Source organism: Syngnathus scovelli, chromosome 15, assembly GCF_024217435.2.
Source record: "Syngnathus scovelli strain Florida chromosome 15, RoL_Ssco_1.2, whole genome shotgun sequence".
NCBI classification, from domain to species: Eukaryota; Metazoa; Chordata; class Actinopteri; order Syngnathiformes; family Syngnathidae; genus Syngnathus; species Syngnathus scovelli.
This window is the reverse complement of record NC_090861.1, coordinates 6,824,900-6,849,191: the sequence shown is the minus strand read 5'-3', so window position 1 is coordinate 6,849,191 and position 24,292 is coordinate 6,824,900. Positions and strand designations below refer to the sequence as shown.

At 42.2% G+C, this 24,292-nt stretch overlaps 1 protein-coding gene across 4 annotated transcripts in view; it reads left to right on the top strand.

The window, feature by feature from the left end:
• The first annotated feature begins 98 nt into the window (after window positions 1-98).
• Window positions 99-24,292, top strand: part of nrg2a (neuregulin 2a) — a 59,659-nt gene continuing 35,465 nt past the window's right edge. For 2 of the 4 annotated variants that reach the window (XM_049743327.2, XM_049743325.2), the window contains exon 1: window positions 99-659. In XM_049743327.2, the coding sequence (XP_049599284.1) occupies window positions 236-659 (424 nt within the window). In that variant the 5' untranslated portion in view covers window positions 99-235. Of the gene's footprint in view, window positions 660-19,985; window positions 20,251-24,292 lie in introns of those variants that run through there. The other 2 variants (XM_049743326.2, XM_049743328.1) reach the window with 2 other exon arrangements.

Below are 24,292 nucleotides of genomic sequence, written 5' to 3'. Positions count from 1 at the left end.
TGTATGTCGCACCGCCGCACGCCGACCCGTTGGAATTAAGCGGGGATCAAGCAGCGGATCCCGATGGCATGGACACTTGTGCGAGGTCCGCCGCGCTGCCGAGCCACTGGAGCCCCCTCGCCGTCTCCTCCTCCTCAGCCAGCCCAGCACTGTCGCCATCGCCCCGCAGCCCCGAGAGCCCCGCCGCCGCCGACGCCGCACCGCCAGCAGCCACTCACGAGCCACAGCAGGCGGCATGAGGCTTGAGTCGCTCGCACCTCTATCCATGCTGCTCATCGGGGTCTCATTCGCCTGCTACCCCCCGACTTCGGATTCCCTGCAGGACCGGGCGTACAGGTCGGCCGTGGTAATCGAGGGCAAGGTGCAGTCCACGCCGGGGAACGCCTCCGCCGAGCCTCCGCCGCAGCCCGGCGTGCACGTCCAAGTGTTGGACGTGTGGCCCCTCCACAGCGGGGGGCTGGAGCCTCAACAGCTCGTCACCGTGCTGGGGGAGTTCGGGTCGGAGGCTCCGTGCGCCGACGTGCAGAAGAACCACAAGTATATCTTTTTCATGGAGCCCACGGAGGCGCCACTGGTCTACAAGGCTTCATTCGCGCCCCTGGACACAAGCGGCAAGAGTCTCAAGAAGGATGTTAGCAAGATTTTGTGTGAGGACTGCGGTAAGTGAGACCATGTATTGTGGATTACCGGCGAACCCGGAAGAAAAGCATTCTAGCGCAGCTTCGTGGCCAACATCTAGGTGTATACTTTTGGACATTAGCCCCCTTGTAGCCGATGTATGGTTCACATTCAGTGGGTAGCACCTATGTGCCTTCGAGGCGTCTATGCAGCAATTTTCGACAACTCTCGCAGGCTCTCATAGCCCACATGATCAATCAAACTCTCTTTCTCTCTGCTCAGCTGCATCACACATGCGCCTCGCACTGTTGCTTGTGTGCAATTGCACTTTGTGCAGATCCAACTATCTGCATCCTGCATCCTACCCCCCTCCACCGTGGAGCATCCACTGCATAGTTTTAATACCCCCAAATGTCCTCGCTGCTCTCTAACCTTGCAGGGACACCTCGCTATCCTAATTGGGCTTGGCCCCTGTTTCAGTACCACGGACAGCGACCGGTGGCACACCAGCACGTTGCTCCTGGCAAATAGCTTCCTTGGCTATATTTAGGTTCACACCCGCTTTAATGCTGTAACAGCATTCACTTTGGCATAGCTCAGCTTTGTCACAGCCTGTTGTTAGTTTTCACAGCCTGTTGTTCGATTGGGAAAGCAGAGAGGTGTACTTGTACAGTGTATTGCTGTACTTTGGTTTTCTTGATGACGTGTGAATGAGTATGAATTTTTCACAACCACCAAAAAAAAAAAAAAATGCTGGGTTGTTTTACTAGCCCAGTCACTTGCTGTGGAGTTTGAACAGATTGGGTTACTTATTTTATTATCCAGCAGATTGGGTTAAAGATTGGTTTGGGCTGGCTGATGAGCAGAAGCTGGTGGCCATTTTAGATTTGTTGGGGAACGTTTCATGTTGATAATAAAATTAGCATTGTTTTTTTTAAACACATCTATTCTGGTAACACAGCAACTCAACATTCTGGGTAGTTTGTACCCAATGTTGGATCAAATTCTTGACCCAATTTTGCTTTTTGGGCTGCCCCATGATCAAATCTTCTCCAAGTGGTGTAGAAAGTGGTCAGATGGTCAGATGTTCTTCTGTGAATTTGCTCATGTGGTCACTGATGTAATTTGAGTGTGTATCGTTTCAGTGCCGCTTGGCTTGTCGTAACAAGAGAAAATCAAAGCTGAGTGATTTTGCTAGGTTAAGCGGCCTATTGATTAAACACAACACACTGCTGTTGATTGCAGGAGGAAGCACATAAGTAGGTTCATTTAGAAAGTGTGCATGTAGCATATGCACACATTTTTTTGAGGGGGTCACTATCACAATTCAAGTTTTCTGGAGTGTGTAGTAAGCCCTTAGTGATGTCTTCAATTATACACACAGTGTACGCCACGCTCCTCAGCAGCGTAAAACAAGACTTAAGTCCTCAAATGATAGCGACAGGTCCTGTAACTGGATCTCAAACAGTTCCTAGTACTTGTCAGAGTGACATCTGCAAAGGCCTGTAACAAGGCAGGAGAATGGGAGAAGGGGAAGCAGCTCTTCTTGTATTCCTTCATGGTACTGGGCAATTTTGATACGCACGTTCTTGAAAAGAAAAAAAAAAAAGTCACATCCGGACATCATCCTGCATAGTCATTTTTACTTAAGAACATAATGTGCTCTATCCTGCTGCCTTCTTCAATTCTTAAATCCTCTTAGCTTGTCCCCACGAGACATAGATGCTTCCCTTTTTGTCACACTCACTCCAATGCCCTGCCTTTTTAACTCATGTCCCGATTGGAGAGGTAACACCAAATGGACCCTATTGCTGACTAAAATCAGCAAAATGTTGTCAGTTATGTGTTCAAAAAGTCACCTCATTACCGTGTTCCATCATATTGTGTTTTTTTGTGACCTTAAAGTCTGTTTACTAATGGAAAATGCAAAACACCAAAGACAAGCTAACGAATAGCATCTGTGTCATAATAACTCTTAAAGCAGTCAAACTCATTTTTGTCACGGGCCGCACGTGTCCTTCATGACTGTCAACTTCTTGTAGCACAGGCTACAAAACAAACTGATGCATAACTAGTTTTGAAATCAGAGACGAGTAAAAAGTGTTTAATTATTTAAAAAAATTGAATGGTAATAACAATTGCTAGCAATATTTCTATTAAAAGTGAAGAAAATTTGTAATTTTAGTATCGACACATGAAGTCAATTTGTCTTTGCGGGCCACATGAAATGACGTGGCGGGCCGTATCTGGCCCCCGGGCCTTGAGTTTGACACCTATGTCTTAAAGCAATGGATATCTAAATACAGAAAATAGTCAGGTAATATATTATTCCTCACACGCATATCTTCTTTATCCTTATTAGTGCCCAATAGAGCCTGGACCTTATGTCACTGATGAGCTTATCTCTTGTGTAAATCATCCCTTCACTCCCCATGCTGAACATTCTCTTTTCCCTTGTCAGGACAATTCATGACGAAGCCAATCCCAAAGCTAGACAAACAGTCTGGCCCCAGATGCTATGGTCTCTATTCCCTTCCAACCTTCTCCCATCAAAAATTTGGATTCATCATATCTGAGATCATGTCTCTTTTCCCAAAGAGCAGCAAAACATAATGTCTTGATTTTACACTTGACCCAGATGCCACCAACGAGTCCAAGCTCCACTTAAAGCTTGTATACGCCCTCTTGTGCAGAGTTGCAAATGCTCCCTCGTGTGTTAATCATGGGACTGTACGTACTGTATTGTTCTCCTTGTTGTTGTCTGGGTCCCAAGGGCTGTTGAGATAAAGGTGCTCTCCCTGCGCTATTTGAAAAACATCCATGCAACAAATTCAGTAGAAAACAAAAATCTAATTTAGCCGCCTTTTCTACTCACTGGCTTATATTATATTATACGTATTGTAATGCCATTTTGGTAGATTTGATTGAGCTGCAGGCAGAGATTATGAGCGTGTGGGATGTCATGATATTTTATCGCATAGTATTTTATTGCACAAGTGTGCACCCCCTTTAATTGGGATGTGTTCAGAATTAACCAATGACAACACGGACTTGCATATTTTCTCTTGAGCCATTGAAACTATTTTTCAACATTTTAGACATAATTCCAAAAGGTATGTTTGACAAGTTCAGTCAAAATTGACATTATTTATATATAGATTTTTTTTCATTGGATCTCATCAGTATTATCTGACATTAAAGATTTTACAGTTACAAAGTGTAAATGATATGTATGACAACATAGTCAAAATACTGTAAAATACTATTTAGTCTAGTATATTCCCTAAAGGCCCAAAGTCTGGCTAATGACACACATGTGGTTACAACCCACATTTTTGTCTTTGTAGACGCTGAAGGGGAAACATATTGTAGCCTACTTTTTCCACAGTGTGTGTGTAGACAGGTGGGAGCGTGACTTACATTTCTAAAAAAAAAAAAAAAAAAAATAGCACTTAGCGTCCACTTCAGCAGCATTCATAGCGATAATTAACAAATGCGCAAATCATTCTGATTTATTCCGTTGCTCATGAAGGCTACTTTTTTATAGGGAGTAGTAGATGAGTTGAAAAGTGTTGTTGCAACACAAATCTATCCACGGTCGCAGCTGCCGAGCCGAGCGAGGTGGTAGACGAGCAGACGTTGGCCCCGGAGCCGTTTGTCCTTTTCCGAACGGCGAGCATTCATTGGTTAAGTTAGACGCTGAAGATGAGCGACGCTGTGGGCTCTCCTACAAACCCGCAAGGTTATCTGGCAAGCAGTATGAATCAACACGCGTCTACAGATTGCCCATTATCCTGTAAATATTACACTGAAGGGCAATTTAGCCAACAGTGGTTGATGGTGACAAAGGTGCTCATTTAGTGGATTTCACCTCGGAGATTGTGGCCCAGCACAGGATGTTTGCTGAGATAAGAATGATTGAAATGTTTATGACTGCCAGTGCTGCAGTGCCTCTTGTCCAGGCCAGAGATTGAGGCTAATGGGAGTGACCAGCTGGGAGTGCAGATCTTTCTCCATTTAGGTTGCTACTATAGCTTTGTGTCGGTTGTTTATGTTCATTCACGCTGAATCTCTGTCCTCTTCATCTTTGCTTCTCTGCTATTGCAAGATAACTTGATGAATGGGAATAAAAGATCCGGGCCATTCCGAATAACTGCCCCTCTCATTTTTTTTTTTGTCTCGTTCACTTTAGGGCCCATTTACAAAAAGGGGAATTTAAAAAAGCCACTATTAATATATAGTGAACGTTTTTAGTGTCTAGGATGAACATTTTGAGGTAAATCAGTGATAGCGGACAAAAAGGAAATGTGTGCTGAGAATACAAGATTGCTTCTGACTTTTAAATTTTTCCTTCATAGGATTCGTACAATCAACGTGACCAAGTGGTGCAAAACATTTGTTGTTATGATTTTAGACTAAGATAAAAAACAATTGAACGAAACTTATTTTTGCCACAAGCCACTGCTTGTTTTTTTTTTCTGTCGTGGCTTATGCAGGAATTACTATTTGTGAAAAGGATTAGCACAAGGCATGTCTACAGCCACTCCTGTGGAGTTGCACTATGTCAAAACAACCAAAAATAGCCCAACCGTGTTTTAAAGAGTAGCACAGGTCACTTGCGTGTTCCTTGTCAGGCAGGCTCAATTTTCAACTTGTCTTTGTCAAACTTTTGGAGGGGATTTATTTTGCTTTGTCAACCTGAGGACATCTAATCCAAGATGTTTGGACTGGCTAAGGTTATAGGTCACGTGGTTTATGTCAGCCCCTATAATTATTGCAACTTTCAGATAACCTACTATCATTTGGGACTGTTTTTATATTTTAGAACTGCAAAACCAAGCAACCTTTCTCATATGTGATGAAAATCCATTTCCAAAGACTTGTGAAAATATCGCTTCTCTTTAGCCATGATTTAGGACATAGCAATTAGGCACGTGATAAAAGCTCCCGACATCACACAAAACTCAAGTTATCACTCTCCAAAATGGATCTTAGTCACCACCATGCCACGCACGGACCCTAAGTACCTGCACTTTAGTTCTACATGGGTGATTTAACAAGTCTTGTGTGGATATTTTTCCTCCAGCTTGAATGTCTGTTAACATGCCCTTTGATTTCACACGAAGCAAAGCAATGCTTTGGATGATTATACATTTCCATGCTATAATACAGACATAATGTCTGGGCTTGCACGAAATAATGGGCTTACTCGAGGATCAGCCGGATAAGAACTATGAGAGCACGTTTGAAATGCCGAGCACTTTAAAAGCTGCAATTTATTACTAAATTAATCGTAGGGAGTGTGACGCATCACTGTAAAACATTTGAGTGACATTTCTAAAGAAAGAGATATTTGTGAAGTCTGCATGACAATTATGTTGCATGGTAAACCTTCTCAAAGTGTTTTCAAAATATTCTTGTAAATGTATTTTGTGTGCAATATTTATTCTTCCTAAAATCCTTTGCACATGTCCTGCTAGTGATGAAGCGACACTGCACTTGGTAAACAGCTGGCGGAATCATCCATTGGACACAAAAGGATTGTGATATGCAGTGTGAAGGCAGATTAGTGTTACAATTAGTGCATAATGCCCCTGATTTATAATCTCCTCCTAATCTCTATATTGAATTAATAGAAAGCATGAAAGCTGCTTTGGTGATAGCAAAACTGTCTCGTGTTGCCTTTGTGTGCATTTTCATTTTACGCAAGTCGTAGTTTTACTTCACCAGTACAAACTACAAGCACAATAATAAACTATTACAATGACTATGATAGTGAAAATAAAAAAAATAAAATCAATTTTCTAATACACTTGCTTTGTTAGAAATAAAAAGGTATTTTTTTTAAATTATGTTTTTTAATATAGAATTAGTTTGTACAATAATGTGCACAGTGAGCACACACTACTACAATATCACTGCACTTATTTTTGCATGTCTAACATTTTTAATGTAAGGTCAAAGGTCTGCTGCATAAATAATACAAACCCGCATCATCTTCATTTTATGACTACATATGTATCACTACAATTCAATTTAATTATTGCCTTGTAAGATTTACAAATAAAATTGGCTCCAAGACGATGAGGTAAATATGCAACTTAAGATGTCATTATTTTTTATGAGGAAAAAAAATTAAAATATGAGTTGAACCCACTGAAGAATGTTGCCTTCACCACCATGAGGCAGTATATGATCAGGATCAGGGCGCACTAAAAAGTTGCAAAGGAAGGGGCCTGTTTGGAACGTCAGCAGTTGTTTGACTTGCTGAGCCACACTGAAGTGGCCACAATCATGGCACAGTCCAGGACACGTGCCATTTGGACGCTTCTTTCCTCAACAAATAAAGCCAAATTTCCATTTTTTGGGACCCCTTGTTGTTAGTATCGCAGTCAGCTATAAACAGAAATGCTCCTCTGATTCAACTAACAGTAATGGTGTCCCTCAGGGACGAGCAACCCCCGGACACTTTTGGGCTGTCGCCAAAAGGATCCAAGTCGTTAAGTTTGAGAGTTGGATATAAATGTCAATGGCTTGCCTCACGTCTGCATTTCTGCAGAATACAAGACTGATGTAACTTTTAAATACAGTGCTATTAATTGGAGTGCTATAAAAATAGCAGCTAGCATTTACAAATCTCAAAGAGGCAAGAGAATAAGATCAATCTACTGTAGCGTATATTCAGCAACTTACATCAAATAGAAGCAGATAACAGCTTGTGGTTGTTTAAATTTTCAAAAATGCACATATGCTCCAAATACAAATCCACTACATATCATCCATGCACACAGAATGACCCTCTACTTGTGTGTGTGTAGTTTGTATCTTTACAAATGGTGTCTTCCTGCTTTGTGAAAGCAGTTATGTTTACCCCGCCTTTTGAATCATTTAGTAATTTGCAGCTATCTTGGGCTGCAATACTCTTTCTTCACAGACTGCAGCTAGTGCATGTAATTAAATATTGAAAGCATTTTTCCCCCTTTCTGTGCACAGCTCAAGAGGTGGTTTGATTAAAATGAAGCCTTTTAAATTTCAAGAATAATAATAAAACTTGTTGGAATAAAAGGTTCTGTTTCTTACTAATATATGTACTGACAACCAGACTACTGGCAAAAACCTGAGACAAAATCTGCCAATAATTTATTCAGTATGGTTTTAGTGTATTCAGATTTGTTCACAAATATCGACAACTCCATTATGACCCCTATACATTATCTTTTGGCAATCTATGTCTGGATCGAAGCACGGCATCACCGTAAACAATGCAGTAAGCTTAATTTTGAAATGATATAACAAAAAAAACATTTGAAGTTGCTTGGTTATAATTTGACACATATTTGACTTTGTCGTTTGATGTGTCCATAGCACCAATGCTGTTGCCAGGTGTGTCTGTCTGATTGTTTCATCATGTAAAATTACACTAAGGTTGCTCAGTCTCGATCGAGAGGGCGGGTTATGACGCCGGGCAAACCTTTTTTTAGTCATCATTACGTCAATGGTTTTATGGTGGGTGGCGGAATGCTCTTCCAGGGAATCCGTATGCTTATATAAACAGTGTTGTTGTTCCGTTAGAGTTTAAATTTAAAGTGCACGTCACATATAGCTTGTTGATACGATTTTATAATGACTCGGATGTTGACGTGGAACCTCTTAGCGAAGTCAGAAAAAGATTTTCCCCGGAGCATTCTTACTCACCAACATTGTGCTACCAAACAATGTTCATGTGGCAAATCGTAGAAGACTTACATCACTAGTTTTTGAATTTATGTCTTGTCTATGTCTGAAATCCTCTTTTTGCCAGGAGGAGGAAAGATCTTTATAGATCGGGTTCACCTTGATAGCTGCCAACATTTCAAATGAGCTAGATGCTTTTGTGTTGTTGTAATTGAGTGCGTGGGATGTGATTTACAAATCTTTGCTCTTTTTGCGTGGTCAGTGGTCCAATAGCAGGTGGTAGTGTGAGTGTGAAGGACGCCTCGGGAGATAACCTTTCACTGCACACTACCTCACCGACATTAATTCACCACAAAAGCCATTGAGACTGTCCGCCAAACTGAAATCGCTGCCTAAAAATAATATATCTGCAGGTTGTGACACAGTCTAGCAGCTTGTGTTGGGATAATGAAAGCAAACAGATACTGCTGAAACAATAGATTCGCAGATATCGTCAACCTGTATTATTAAAAAGAGCACATGCATGTCCATATTTAAAATAGTATTATTGTCGCACATCTGCTTAGGAAAAACGATATTCCTATGAGTTGTCTTTTTATTCTGTCTACAAGTGTTGCTCCACTTTTTGTGTTCAAGTATTAAAGGGTTAAAACACCGTTGCGCCAATGCCTTTTGTTAGCTTATCTATGGTGTTTAACATTGTGTGTTAGCATTAAGCTAAGTGGACTTTCTTGATCCTCTGCTTTTCTGATCTCTGTGTAGTGTTGCTGTGCTAGTATTTCCATTTATGTATTTATGATAAAAGTACGTTTTTTCATTCACTGGAATTTGGACAAATGAATCATTGTGAGGATGTAGGTGTCCCATCAGCTTGTTATTGTTTAGGTGCACGAACCAATGGTGCATTAGGTAACCTTGTGTACATGTTGCTCCAGGCTACTTACGTCATCCTCTAGTTTCATCTGGCGCCAGTTTCAGTTTGGAGATGCTTACGATTTGGCCTAAATCAAACTGCTTTCATCATCAGGTCAAGTGGTGGCCACAGTGAATGTCATGGTGGCTTTGACTTGCATGCTATAATGCACATTACAACGTAAGGCCTCTCTACCCCCTAATGATAATAATAAAAAATAAAATAATAATAATAATGACCACCTCCGGCCCTCCCTGTGCGGAGTTTGCATGTTCTCCCCGAGCCCGCGTGGGTTTTCTCCGGGCACTCCGGTTTCCTCCCACATCCCAAAAACATGCTTGGTAGGCCGATTGATCACTCCAAAATTGTCCCTAGGTGTGAGTGCGAGTGCGAATGGTTGTTTGTTTCTGTGTGCCCTGCGATTGGCTGGCAACCGGTTCAAGGTGTCCCCCCGCCTACTGCCCGATGACGGCTGGGATAGGCTCCAGCACGCCCGCGACCCCCGTGGGGACTAAGCGGTTCAGAAAATGGATGGATGGATGGATGGATGGATGGATGGATGGATGGATGGATGGATGGATGGATGGATGGATAATAATAATGATACAAATTGGCTAGAAGAGCTTCATAAGGCATGTCAGTAATTTGAGAACTTATCTTTCCAGATCTGTTTAGACGTTTGCCAGTGATTGGGTGTGAATTTTTTTTTCTTTCTTTCATTCAGCTATTAGTTTTGTAAATATGCCATCAGTCAGAGTTTGGCAAGCGTATGCTTGTTTTCAAACGCTTGAGGAAGCGATACCTTGCAGCCTTGGCAAAATATCAGACACAAACCAAGTTTTGTTACACCTAGATGAAACACAAGTATCAGCTGTAAAAGTGTCGAGAAAGGCGATAGGAACTTCAGCAAAACGCTTGGGAACAAAAGGAGCATGGGAAGGGCAACTGTGTTTGTGTGCAGCGTGACGAAGTGTTGAAAAGAGGGGCTGCCGGCACTCCTGCTATGGGCGCCTCCCCGTGTGTTGAAGGGACGTGTCCGGCCATGTTCATCCCACACAACCACGCACACACACGCGTGCACACAGTACATATTCTGAGAGGTTTGTTTCCTCAGGTATGCTGTAGGTGTGGATTGATGTGTGTCTTAACATGAAAAGATTTTAAACCGAATGGAATGGCTTGTTAGCTGTGCTTGGAGTCTGACCAAGAGGCGGCCATGTTTCCCCTTTTTTCATGAAAGGGGGGGGGTGGGGTGCCCTTCTTCTCCAGAAGAGTTGAAATGACACATGCGCTCACCACTTTAATAGGAAGGAGGAGACAATCACGTTGACTCATCGGCAAATATCCGTAAACAACTTGACACACTCGTTTTGTTAGATTTGTGAGTATTTTTGCTTGACTAAATGGACACCTGTTGTGTGTATATCAGGCAAAAACTGTGACATCATCATATTGCTGAATGAGTAGCTTACACATTCAGCTCTGTGCAGCCAAACACAGCACAGGTGCACAAGTAAAAAAGACATATTTCTTTCCGATATGTATGTCTATGTAGCATTCATAGCGCCCCCCTGCTACGACTGCATGCGTCCATTTGAGTGTGTTTTGCAAGTCGGCTGTTACCCCGTCCTCTAGCCGATGTCTTGTGCCCTTCCACCGGTGCTCATTATTGTCTTGCTCTAATCTGGAGAGGACAGCATGGGCTGCAGGAGTGTATTTATCTTCCTGCACAAATAGGACCTCTTTCCGTCTGCTCCCTGCTCAGCTTGTTGTTGAAAGATAGTGAGCAGCGAAGAGAAAGCTTCACTATGGACAAGTGCGCGTGCGCGCCGACGCACGGCTGAACCGAGATGTGGCCCCAGCTGGCTCGGACACAAGCGAGCTCGCCATCACCTCACTGCAGCAAATGCAGGAAAAAGTGAGGACTATATCGCCCTTGATATTGATACGCTTAACAGCGGGGGGATTTGACCCTAAATGCAAACAGAGGTCGGATGTAAGAGCAAGTAAGATCAGAATTACACCAAGTCACTCATGTGTCACCTCCGTAGCCCCATTTCCGCCGCCGCCTACAACCCCCACATCACATCCCATCACATCACATCTGTTGGGCTGTGTACTTTTGCTTGGCATTGTCTAGGCATGTTTCTTTTCATTCCCCTTGTTGTCTCCATGACATTAGGCTCACAAGCCGGCAGTTATCATACTGCGAGTGGCAATAGGCCAGGAAAGCGAGCCAGTTTGCAAACAACACAAAGCATACCTTGAAAATTAGCACAATCTCTCCTCGTGGCCCTGTCAAAATTCAACAACGCCTTTCGCATAAGTACTGTCAGGGAGCTGATTGCTAACCCCCCTCAATTGTGATGGTAATTTGGTTGAGTATATTCATATTCGTGGTTCGGAATTTATAAATTCACCTGTTGCTGCACTGTACTTTTAAGGGTACAGGCATAAATGTTTTTAGACATTTGATATCGTAATTTGCAGTGTATTTATGCTTTGAATGATTAATATAGGCAATCACTTTAAAAGGTGCATCAATTGTTTGCAGATATTTGCTATTCACAATCAGGCATACAATGACGCTCAGTCAAAGTTAATTGGGATAAGCGCTAGCTAAGCAACAACGCTAATGGTAGAAAATGTACACCTTTAAAACTGCGGGGTTAAAAATTGGACGGACTTTGATCAATATGGCCCAATACAAGGAAAAAAAAAACTGATTTGTTTTTGTGCAAAACAACCCAGGAAGTTGGGTCAATTTTTTTTAACCCAGCATTTTTAAGGGTGTAATGTTAAAAACATGGGGAAAAAAAGCAATAAAACACTCTACCTAAACTATGTGAACAAGTGTCGCGACTGAGTGGGCAAATACAAAACACATGTCTGGAGTTGATGCTTTGACACCTGCTGCAGTGAAGTCGTGCTGTACACTGACGTCTGGTGACATCATCCAGGTTTTATGTGACTTTTCAGGCAAATTTTTTGTCAAATTCCCAAGACTGTCTGGGCCTTTGTTGAAGAGGTTGAGTTGCTGAGTTGCCCGTACCAAGAGTGACCATTCCAAAATGTATTCAAGATTCTTACTTTAGCAGCTTTCCAGAGTGATTCACGCCTTGTTTCCTCCGTATTTGTTACTATAAGTAGTTTCCGTTTAGCCATTTTGCAATGGTGTGACGCCAACAATGTTTATTTACACGTCTGACGCCGTTAAAGTATCACCATCTTTCCTACACACCCTACAATGGAAACTGAAGGCGGATTCAAATAGACTTTTTCCAAAGTGTTCCATGCCGAGATAACTTTAATGCTTGCTGGAACTCTCGGTACTAGCTTGATGACCCAACTGCGCTCTTCGCTTCCTGTTACCCTCGTCCAGCTTGCCCAATGGCGGCGCGGTCCACTTATCAATCTCAGTTTATTTGAGACCGCCTCCGGGCTTGTGTCGTCAAAAGTATGATCTCAGCGTACGTACATGCGTAGCGGCCTGTTTTCCAGGAAAAGCCTTCCACTGATGAAAAACAAACAAGCAGATAAGCCAAGTTCTTGATAAACTCACGCTCAGCCATAAGGAGGCCAAAAAAGAAAAATGCAAATGATTCTGACCGAAGAACTGCTTTCACTCTGTGTGAACCTCCCAATGTCCTTCCTTACTGTGACATGTTTGTGCTGCTCTAAAAGCACATTCTGGAGATAAAGGACAAGTGCAAGGGTGCAAAAGGAATTTGATTCCATGTGAAGAATGCAAACCAGAAAGCGGACGCACGTCTGTTTTTCAAGCTGCTCGCTGATAAGGCCTTTGTGTGCTTTCTGTACATTTTAGCAGCTCACAGTTGATTCTAATCATGCATGACTAAATTGTTAGGAAAATGACTTTTCACTCTCAAATTTAATTACGGTCACGTGATGTATTCACAATTCCCAAGCAATTTTATATCATTTCACAGGACAATCATTTTGACCATTCGTCTTAAAATAATATATATATATATATATATATATATATATATATATATATATATATATATATATATATATATATATATATATATATATATATATTATACATATATACAAAAAATATATTTATATAAAAAAAATAGATAAACATATATAAAAAATATATATGTATGTTTGTTGACATTCTTAATAGCTAGTGTTTAAATGCTCATTCATAATTTTAGTGACAGATTATATCGTGTGAAAATCTCAGTGGTGTCACATATGCACCTCGCGCATCATTTCATCACATTCAGTCATTCAGTCAGAATAAGTAAATTGTTCTTAAAGCCTCAGTGATGTCAGTTTATTTTTGCTATTTTTTTTTCTTTTTTCAAATACAAAGACCCCAGTGACCTTCTGCCTTCAGTGTTTTCACAATATTTTGCTGTTATCTTTTATGCAATCTTGTTAACAAACAAACCCTTTCAAACCACTGGTGGCATTTAGCACAAATTAGCTCCTTTTTATTTTTGCAACAGACGTGTGTGTGTGGGCGTGTTTGTGAGTGTAATGGGAAAAACACCGCTGTGATGCAGATGCACCGTCCCTAAAAATTCTTTTTTTTGCTTCGGTTAAGCCACACTCGGAGTGGAAAACAGGCCCACGTCCAACACATCAATGGCCCATGTGCTTCTTCTATTTACATGTGGATGCACCTGTGTGTTTGTACGCCCGCGTGGATGTGCGTGTATGAAGGCGTATGTTTGCGTTTGACTATGACAGTGTATACTTTGTCGACCCGGGGACACTCAGATTGAGTGTGTGTTGTTCTCTGTGATGAGAGCACGCATATGTGTTTGCGTGAAGACCTGCTTCCATGTGGGTGTGTGTTTGATAAACTGTGAGAGCATGTGGGAGACTGTTTGTCTCTTCAGTCGGGGTGAGAGCGGGAGAGAAAGAGCAGAATGAGGAGGTGGATGGGATCTGCTTCCAACCTGTATCTTCAAGTCAATCTGCTCACAGTCACACAAACCTCTTTATCGCTCCCTTAGACAGAAGGGAGGGAGACAAGCAAATAGACGGCAAGGGAGAGAGAGAGAGAGAGAGAGACGTGGTAGTAAAAAAAAAAAAAAAAAAAAAGAATGTCATAAGTGGAAAAACACAGAGGGAAAATGGAGAGGGATTCATTCCGGCAGCCTTAAGAAGATTTTTCTCTCTAAGAGGATCACCAAAAGTCATCAAAGTCGTGGCCAGACAGCTTTTAATATTTGCGCAGTTACAGTACAGTAACAGTGTTTTCACCAGTCGCTTTAATAGGCAGGTTTGCAAAAATCTAAAAAAAATATATGTTTAAAAAAACAAATCTGCCTAAAAAATATGTTTAGGTTCACAAAAAGCCATCTCTGATAGAAATTTTCTCCAGTGTTAGCAAGAGCAAAGTAAGACACTTTATTTCTATCAATTCCTATGAGTGTTTACATTTTTAAATGATCACTTCTACAAGGAAATCACAATGCCTTATCAATCGAGCTATTTTTAGAACAAGTTTGTGGTCTTGCTCCAGTGGTCCTTAAGGGGCAATGACCCCTGACTATAGCAACTGTAGTGTATCATATTTCTTGAATAGTGACACTTTTAAACAAAACTGAGCCTTATTATGGCCCACTTTTAGATACCTTGTATTGGATTTCTGGTGTACCTAATAATTTGGGTCAATGAAAGGGAAATGAATTGTACAAAGAGGAAGTCAGGAGGAAATTGCTTCGCTCTGCAGAATTGCTGCAAACGTTTGCACTCGCATGCCGCTTCTTGCATGACAAAAATCTTCATCTGACAACCTCGTGGTCATAAAAAGAAGCAAAGCTATAAATTTGGTATTTAGGCAATTAGATTTCGTGTCTGCCTGAACACGCATACCGACCCAAAAAACGCAGATATAATATCAACCTGCCCCCCGATTCACACATTTGTCTGTGGCTTTCATTCACAGTGCAGATGATGATGGGGAAGAGTTTGCTGGATCACATCTGGCACTTGCGGACTGTCTAGGAACACGTAATTCCCTCCCATGCCCTATTGGCTGATGAGTTGCTATGCTCCTCTCTTGCTCCTCTCAGCCCCAATCAAAGCCATCACGATATGAGTCAGCATCAGCAGTCAGGCGCACCGGTTCCAACTCATCCGGTGAGTGTGTGTGGGGAAAACGGTAATGCTCTCACAGCGAGGCGGGATAGTGGCTGGAATACAGCAGGAGAATTCGCCAAAGTGAGTGGCTCGAGCTCCGCTGTCATTTTCTCCGAGGCCTGGAAAGCGGAGCATGCTCAGTGCTGACACTGGTGTGTCCCTGCAACTCCCGCCCCCCGCCCGCCCCCCATGTGGGATGCTGCCGCAGTGTTTCCCAGAAGGCTTGGCACAAGAGACTCTTAACAGGAGCGACACGGAGCTCTACCTTCTCTGTGCTGTGTCAACCTTTTCTTGTCCATCCTTTCTCACTTTGCCCTCCTCCTCTCACGTTTTCGCCGCACTTTCTCATTCCCATCTTGTCTCACTCTCACTCCCCTCCGCGTCTCCCTCATCTTGGCTCCGCCCTCATCCACATCTCACGCGCTCCCGTTGCTACCCTTAAGACTGCGGTTGCCATGGTGACAGCAATGTGCTGCGCAAACGTCAAAGCGCCCCAATCCACCCAGGATGACTTCCTTGTTTTTTTTTTTTTTTTTTTTTTTTAACAATTGCATTCCAGCCATAGTTGTTTTGGATTCATTCATTCATCCACCTACTCGTTTCGAGCCGCAGGATGTCATCTTTCTATTCTTTTTTTTCCCCCCCCATTTGTTGTTGTTGTTTTGTCTGTGTCCCTGATCTCAGCTGTTGCCAAGCAGCGCTCGCTCACATTTGGATACCCAGCTGACCTTGGCACCGCTGACCTTGACAAATGAGCCACTCCCGAGGGCCTCAACCTGTCACTAGCATTCATTTGATTTCATTTCATTCCTCAATGCCTCGCATCTTTTTGTCATTCATGCCGAGGAGACGTTTATAGTAACACGTGGAAAGCAACGACCCTGCCGGCATACATGCTGAAAGATTGATGTTTTATACCCCCCCCCCCTTGGGCTGCTCTCAGCACTGGTAGTGCATCTGGACTAGCAGGTTTTTAAATCTTGTAATCAGACAACCTGCATATGCATGTTCACACAACTGCATGGTCAGCTCAAGATAGGTAGTATAGTGTTTCACTTACAATATGTTCCTATCATGGCTGCCTTTTTCCCTGCATCACCTCTGGTAGGCTCCAATTAGTTCTTCACAAAGTCAAATTTTATGACTCCACACTGAAAATTAATTGAAAAAGAGGTCATTGATAATAGCATTGATAATAGCTGACATGATACAGTGCTGGCCGGAACCTTTCCCATTATACAGCTAAATGCGATCACATCCTGAAACAGCTCGTCACGCTAAACAGTCCCAGAATTTGGGATTTATTTCCTCCCAGAATTTTTTACAAATCTGTATTGGCTAAATAAGAAATAGATTTGAGCAACAACCGTATGCTTGTTGAAAAATGGTAATGTCAAGTTGCGCAATACATTCGTCCACCGTGCTGCCGTGTAATCCACCTTTCACACTAAATCACTTCCAGCCCCTTTATAACCCTGAGCGCTATAAGAAATGTTTCACATTTGCTTGCATGCCTCCTTTTGAACATGAATACAGGCCGTCGCTAAAAGGTCATCTCCTCTCTCCTCTTTGTTAATCCTTGTTTATTCCTGTTTCACTTAAAACCGCCCCCAACACCCCTGACTTCATTTGTCAGGAGCTAAGAGTTGAGACAACATGATGTGCGCTAAAAGCAGGCACTACACACTGAACTTTACATCGCCCTGATACCCATCCACACTTTATTGGCAAGAAGCAGACAGACCTAAACAACATAGGCTAATGGCTGTTTAAAGTCATTATGTCCGCAAAGATAAACTTGTATGATTGCGAAAGGCCAGGAGTGTTGTTGCGCAGCATCACGGTGATGATGTGCAGGTATTCCGCTGCTCAGCTCCATCACACTGGAGAGATGTCTCTCCTTTTCTGGGAGGGATTAGGAGGCCTGCAAAGCTGTATGAACTGGGACATACGTACAAAGGATCCGTGTCAGAGCATATAGGGCTCGGGTCTTTTTTGTTCAGAATTTGCTCTCTACGAGTCATGCCACTCCCACGCTGGCCCACTGACCCCGAGCCAAGGACGGCCCACATCTGTTGAAAAACAGCAGATGCTCTAGAACGTCACTAGAGTTTATTTGTGTAATGGTGTTGTGTTACAGTATTTTTAATAGGATGAAATAGGCAGCGTGGTGCACAAGGCAATTGAGTTATATGGCCGTTATCAGCCTGAACACTAGAGGGCACTGTGGAAAAGGAATACATACAGAAGATAAAAGAAGAAGAATGTAGTCATAATGTGTGTTTACCACAAAACAGCAGTAAAAACTAAAAGTAATAGAGGGGTATCGGTGTGGTGGTATCGGAGTGCACACTATCGGTGCTTCCTTGGCAAGCTTAGTCCGCGTTTCTCATGCTCGAAAATGCCTGCACAAGCTATTATCCGACCTTTTAGTCTTTTCCCCCTCAATTTAACGGCGCATCTTTTTTTTTTCTCCATTTTTTGTAATACTGCCAAGTAGCACGCAATAAATGTCACACACATATGCGTTTGTATTCTTAAAAGCTACAAAATAGTTTGTTTCCAGTTGAGCAGCAGCCCAGAAGGTTTTGCAAATAGTTTGGCGGAAAGCCTCAATTTTGAAATACACACCATTCCAGAGGTTCATATCTTCTGACATTGCTTCTACGGACACATTCAGAACGGCTGTCGACAAATTTCACATTTCACAAGCTTGCATGTTTTGGGGATGTCTGTGTTACCAAGCGCCATCATCTTGAGTTCCTCATTTCCTCTTTGCGCTGACGTCACTAATACTCGCATTTCTGACACATTCATAAAGCACATGCCCACCCACGTGCACACAGACCCAGCAAGGGTCCCGTTCTTAACAATGTGGGGGGAAGTGCGTGTTGATATGTGGTGGGTGGGGGATAGTGTGGTAGGGTGGCGGATCTCTCCACACTGTAAGCCCCCCTGCAAGGACTCGGTTACCTCTGCTGACAGATTAGATCATCTGCAACAGCCACAAGGAGGAGAGAGTAGAGAGGAAAGAGCAATTAGGTTTAGTGAAGCACCACGTCGGACCAAACTAGCGTGTCAGAACTTGGCCACACGTACGCTGACCTTTCCTACTCTTCTTGCGTCGCAGATGAGGCATGCATTGCCGAGTGCATTGACCTGTTAAGACATGACCCCTGAGCTGCCCCTTACAAAGCACCACCACGCCGCCGCCGCCTCCTCCCGAGACATGTCAAGAATTCTCCCAGGGTTGCACAAAACCAGGGAGAGCCCAGCAGATGACTCATGCACACCTTTTTTTGTTTTGACTTTGAATGGCCAGGTTTCATTGAGAGTAGCATGAGTCTTCCCTTCGCTCAGTCACGGCCTTAGATAACCTCTGACCCTTCTTAGTAGCTTAAAATGTTCAGAATATGAAAACTAATGCTAAATTTATGGGGTTGCTCAGATACACTCCAACATTTATCAAGTTCCCCCTTGTCCCTTATCAGTTCTAGTTTTTTTTAAATATTCTTAAAAGTGAACTAACTGTGGCGTGTGATACTCATTCGAGAACAGACCTCAGCTAAGATTTAACCTGTAACAAAATTGATTTATGCTGGACAATTCCTGTTTTGCAAATGATGACATAAGATGACAGGAATGTACCATTCGGAAAACAGAAATGATTTTAAATGCAGTTTGTATGTGCATTGAAGGCCAAAGTGTACAGAAAAAAAAATACCAGTGTTATTTCAACTATTTCCTAATCACCTCGTTGCTCTCTTGCTGGCCTTCACCTCAGTCAAGTTCTTGCTTTGCAGTCCCAACATTTCCCGCCTATACATGGACGAGACCTCACGGGCTGAAAACGTTTTTGCAGAAGGGTCTTGTCTAATATTACTCGGAGTTTCGAAGATACGATCTTGTTGAATGAATCTGGATTCATTCCTGCGCATGGGTATCGGTGACACCTGGCTGTAACGTGGACTGCGAGGGAGATGTGCATCCACGGGCGTGTTGCGACTCGCTTGGAGTCGAGTGGGAGTGGGGGTGGAGTTGGGAAGCGTGAGCGCATATGCGTGTGTAGGGATGGGGGGGTGGGCAGAGGTAGTTTCTGAGAGACGAGAGGAAGCAAAAGATGATTTTGTGTAATTTTGTAAGAAGCCGTCTGTCGCTGATTGGGATCTGACTTTTGGCACCTCATCCCCCCCGCCACCAATTGTCTCTCCCCTTCACACGTATCTCTGAATCTGAGCGCGTCAAATCGGACCCAGATGTGAAGTGGCTTGTGACCTGCAGACCCCCACCAAGAAACTTGGTCACGCTTTGGTCATTACTAAAGAGAGAAGATGCTAGTCGAGGAGACTCTTTTTGTGTGGTCTATGTTGTTTTTTTTCCAGAGGGGGCGTCGGGGTCTCCTTGTTGCTCATTTGGGCCTGGATGAATCACGATTTAAGATCCAGTCAGGGAAGAGTCAATTACCTCAAAGTGATGGGAAATGCCTTCCACTACCTCCTCCCTCCTTCCGTAGTCTCTCACTTCTCTCAAGCCGTCCCCACCTTTTCTATCCCTACTTTTCCTCCCTCTTCCCTCCTTCCTCACTCCCGCTCTGCCCCCCCCTCTCTCTCTCTCTTGCTCACCATTCTGTGAGGAGTAGGTGGTTCCTTGCTGTACTTGATTGGTGTGAGTCTATATAGGAGGAGAGCTGCTCTTACTGGGCTCATAGTCTGCGGGTGCCCTCTTGCTACACGTCTCCCCCCCACAGGACTATCTACTTTTTTTTTTTCCTCAAGATTCTTCTTTTATTTTGGGGCTCTTTAACCAAGAGGATTTACTTCATTGTGACAGCATGACGGAGACTAAGAAGAAAGAAAAGAAAGGGAGAAGGAAGGGTGGTAAGAAAGGGCAAAAAGAGGAAGGTGATCCCACTCAAGGTAAGAAGAAATTCAAGGTGCACACTCATCTTCAGATTTGCATGGAATGTGAGGTGAGGGAATAAAATGGAAGTTGCTGAAGTATCTCTCTCAGCTTGTCAAAGCTTGCAGCCAGGTTGTCACATGGATGTGTCTCCTAATGTGGACAGCGTGTAGAGACACATCTGCTTCGGCGGCAAGCTGGAATTGTAGGGAAGTCGAACGGCGTGATTGGTGTGCTTAGCGTTTCGTCTCGGCCTTACAGATATGATCAAAAAGTTCATTTGTGATTTAAGTAAATGTAAATGATGATGATTCATCATCGTTCCCGCAGATCAAACATGATCGGCTTGTCTGCTTGACATTTTCACTCTGGAAGTATTTGTGGAACGCAATGTAGCACTGTAGCTTAGTGCACTTTTGGACAAGGTAGTGCGTCTTGATTTTTTTGTTTTTTTTCACTTCCATGTCAGAGTATTACTAGAGAAGCTTCCTAGTCACAAGTGTAGCAAATGTGCTTGCTCACTGGTGGTTGCATGCAAGCTGCAGCATGTCACTGTAGATTGACCTCAGGTCATGGGGAAGCCCATCCCGTTTGACTAAAATTGCTTTCAATAGGACTGTGTGCCGTGACGTTCTTCATCTTTTCCCGTCATCATTTGAAACATGTTCCTTTTTTTTTTTTTTTTTACTAGCCACAGTTATAAAATCAGTTTTAATGACATTCCACACTGTGATAGTAATCTCGAAATCCTTGCGTGCTTAGCAAATATTTTGGGGCAGCATCTTCATTCATCAGCCAGCGCTGCGGTAGATCTAATCAAATGACATCTATATGACGGGTAACATTACAAATACTAGTTTGCATGTTCAAGAGCAGCGTTTACTAACTTTCAAGCCAAGGCACAAATTAAGATAAGGAAAATCGGAAGGTAGAAGTATCCCCCAAAGTATTAATCTCACTTTTACATGCTCAGTTTGAAATCTGGGCTTGTGTCACCCAACTCTGATATACTCGCAGGAAGTCATGACTTACTCTATTTTATGAATGGCATCAGGTAGTTGAAGGTTAACTGTTAATTTAATTTAATTTAATTTAATTTAATTTAATTTAATTTAATTTAATTTAATTGTTCTGCCAGTCACTATATGCCACTGGCATATATAGGTGAACAAGGTTATAGTCGTAATTAGTAAATATAAATGTTCTTTTTTTAATTTAAAATTTTCATCTATATTGGAAAATGACATTAAATTTTCACGGAAAATAATGTTAAAATAATTCAACTTCTGCTTATATAGTGTTTATCTTCACAGTGCACATGGTATCAAGTTGAGTGAGGCTGTGAAATGCGTCATGCGATTGCGAGTCTCCTAACGATCTGTAATGAGTAAGTTGCCTCTTGTAATTATTCATGAGTAAACGTCACTCGGCTGAGAGCAATAAAACACGTTCGAAAGAGGCGATGTAGTGTTAGTAAAAAAAAAAAGCGATGATGAGATGTCAGTATGTTATTGTTATTTTAAGGCAAGCCTCATATAAAATATTGAATGAAAATCACAGATCACTTCCTTCCAGTGCAGTAGTGCCATGCCTGTATCTCAAATTATCCCATTCATCTATTTCAGCTACCCGAAAAAAAAGCAGTCTACATGTGATGCCCCACCGTTTGTGTTCAAATATCCTTTGCTCAAAGCAAAAACAAAAACAGCCAAACGACTTGCACCAATTTTCTCAATTAAGAATAGCATCCAAAAACAGTTCAATCCTTTCCCATCCTCACAATATGCCACATTATTTCTAAATAATGGCGCCTTGTCCAGCATGTACTTGCACATGCACACGTCAGTGTGTGTCTAAGAAGTGTCAAATGTAATTGTATGTAATCTGACCAATGAGTGGCCTGTCAGCCAACAATATAACAGTCTTCATCTGTCCTCTTAAATTCACACGTTTTTGAAAGGATGTCATTTTCCCAGCAGGTGTTTTTGTGCACCAAGGAGCACTCTGGATACAGTGAAAAGCAAAAAAAAATATTAATATCCAACCCTAATATCAAACCAATATGTAATTTGAATGACTTTATCTGCTTCTAATATTAAAAGTATTTAGCAGACTTAAGAGAGGTTGAGCATGAGCTAGGACATTTTGCAGCAGTAATATAACATGGAGATTTTCTTTCAAGATGGAATATGTGCGTGTATAGCGGCTGAAAGCTGACACTCTCATGAGAATGCTAACAAAGCTGCCAAAATTCATATTGATGAAGAAAAGACACCTGAGGGGGCGTAAAACTGGGCATCTTTGTTCTCATTCTTTCGCTGAATCGGAGGCCACAAGCCCCTTCATCAACTTTGACATCAATGTGTCGAAAAGACAGGGGCAATTGTCAGCTTGCGCTAGGCCTAAATAAATATTGTAATTGTTCTGACCATCTATCTTGCGTCAAGACAAAACACATGTTTGCGTTCGGTGCTGCGCTACCTCTTTTGTGTGCGTGCACACATGGGGCTGCTAATAATTGGTTGAGGAGGTAAAGAGCCTCCTTCATTGTGTGCCAGATCTTTCTTATCATGTTCAAACACCTACCTGGCATTTTCCAGTTTTAATGGAAGCTACAGCTCTTAGTCAGAAACAAAATGGGACCCCAATCAAAGGAGCTTGCGACATATCAAACAATTTGGCAATGTGCACGTACAAAACGGAAATCTGATAACAAAAACACCTTACAGCGACTTTATTCATCTCTAAGCTGCAATTATAGCACTTATGTGTCGAGAAAACACACTAATGCATGTTGAGTGAAGAATGTTTATTTTGTAAAAGGGAAGCTCTCAAAACATGTGTACACATACGGTAGCACAATTGAAAATTACTAGAAACAATATTTGGTGCAACTTGGCTCCATATGTTCTATTATCATCATTTTTTTTTAGCTATTTGGTGCATCGAGAAGGATGTTACCAAGGCAAAGCATTCGGTTCCCTTGCTGATCTTCAAGCGTTAGCCAATGTCAGAAGAATAATCATCCTTATTCATTTTTTTTTTTTTTTTGGTAGCTCTTTTTGTGGCACAATTGGTGCATTCAACTTAGCTGTGTTCCAAAATAGTACGTGCACTTCCTGAAGACAAGTCATTAACATGACCGGCAGTACAAAGCGACCCTTACTGTCAGTCCAAAACATCTCGCTAAATGTATTTTTCTATTTCAGTGACATCACAAGCTCTTTGGAATTAGTAGCAATGATTCTACCAGGTCAAAACTGACAGATTGGATCAATCTGGCCTGGCAGGCGGTAATATTCTGAAAGTAGAATGACATCAAGTATTGAGTGCCACCCTCTATTATTTGTACCCAAGAATATTCCGGGATGCTTTGCAATACAAAAATGCGTATTGAACTGAACTGAACCGTGTTTGTCACAAGAAACAACACTACAGTCATGGCCAACTTCCATTTCAACAATATAGTCCGATGACAGCCACACTCAACAGGATAAACAGCATACAAAGTAGATGAATGGATAAAAGGAGGGATTAGGAATCATTTCTGTGCAGGAACCTGTTGACAGAAGAATTGAGGATGCGCTGTAATTGATAGAAAATTGCCATAATTGTTTGTTTTTAAAAGGCAGACTGGTGCAATCAACAACTCTTATTCCCCGACACACACGGCACTCACCAGGCTAGCTACGTCATGCCTGCTACACACATTCATGGTCACAGATACTACAGTGTCGAACTTGAGGATGGCAACCCAAAGGGGACAAAAATAACACCTGCAAATAATAAACATTATGTTTTTTATTATTATTTTTATTTATTATATTGTTATTATTATATATATTATATTTATTATTATTTTTATTATTATTGTTGTGTAATACCCCAACATATTTGTATCTGATTATAATATAATATAATATAATATAATATAATATAATATAATATAATATAATATAATATAAGCGGCTCGGTGGCGCACTGGGTAGCACGTCCGCCTCACAGTTAGGAGGGTGCGGTTTCGATTCCACCTCCGGCCCTCCCTGTGTGGAGTTTGCA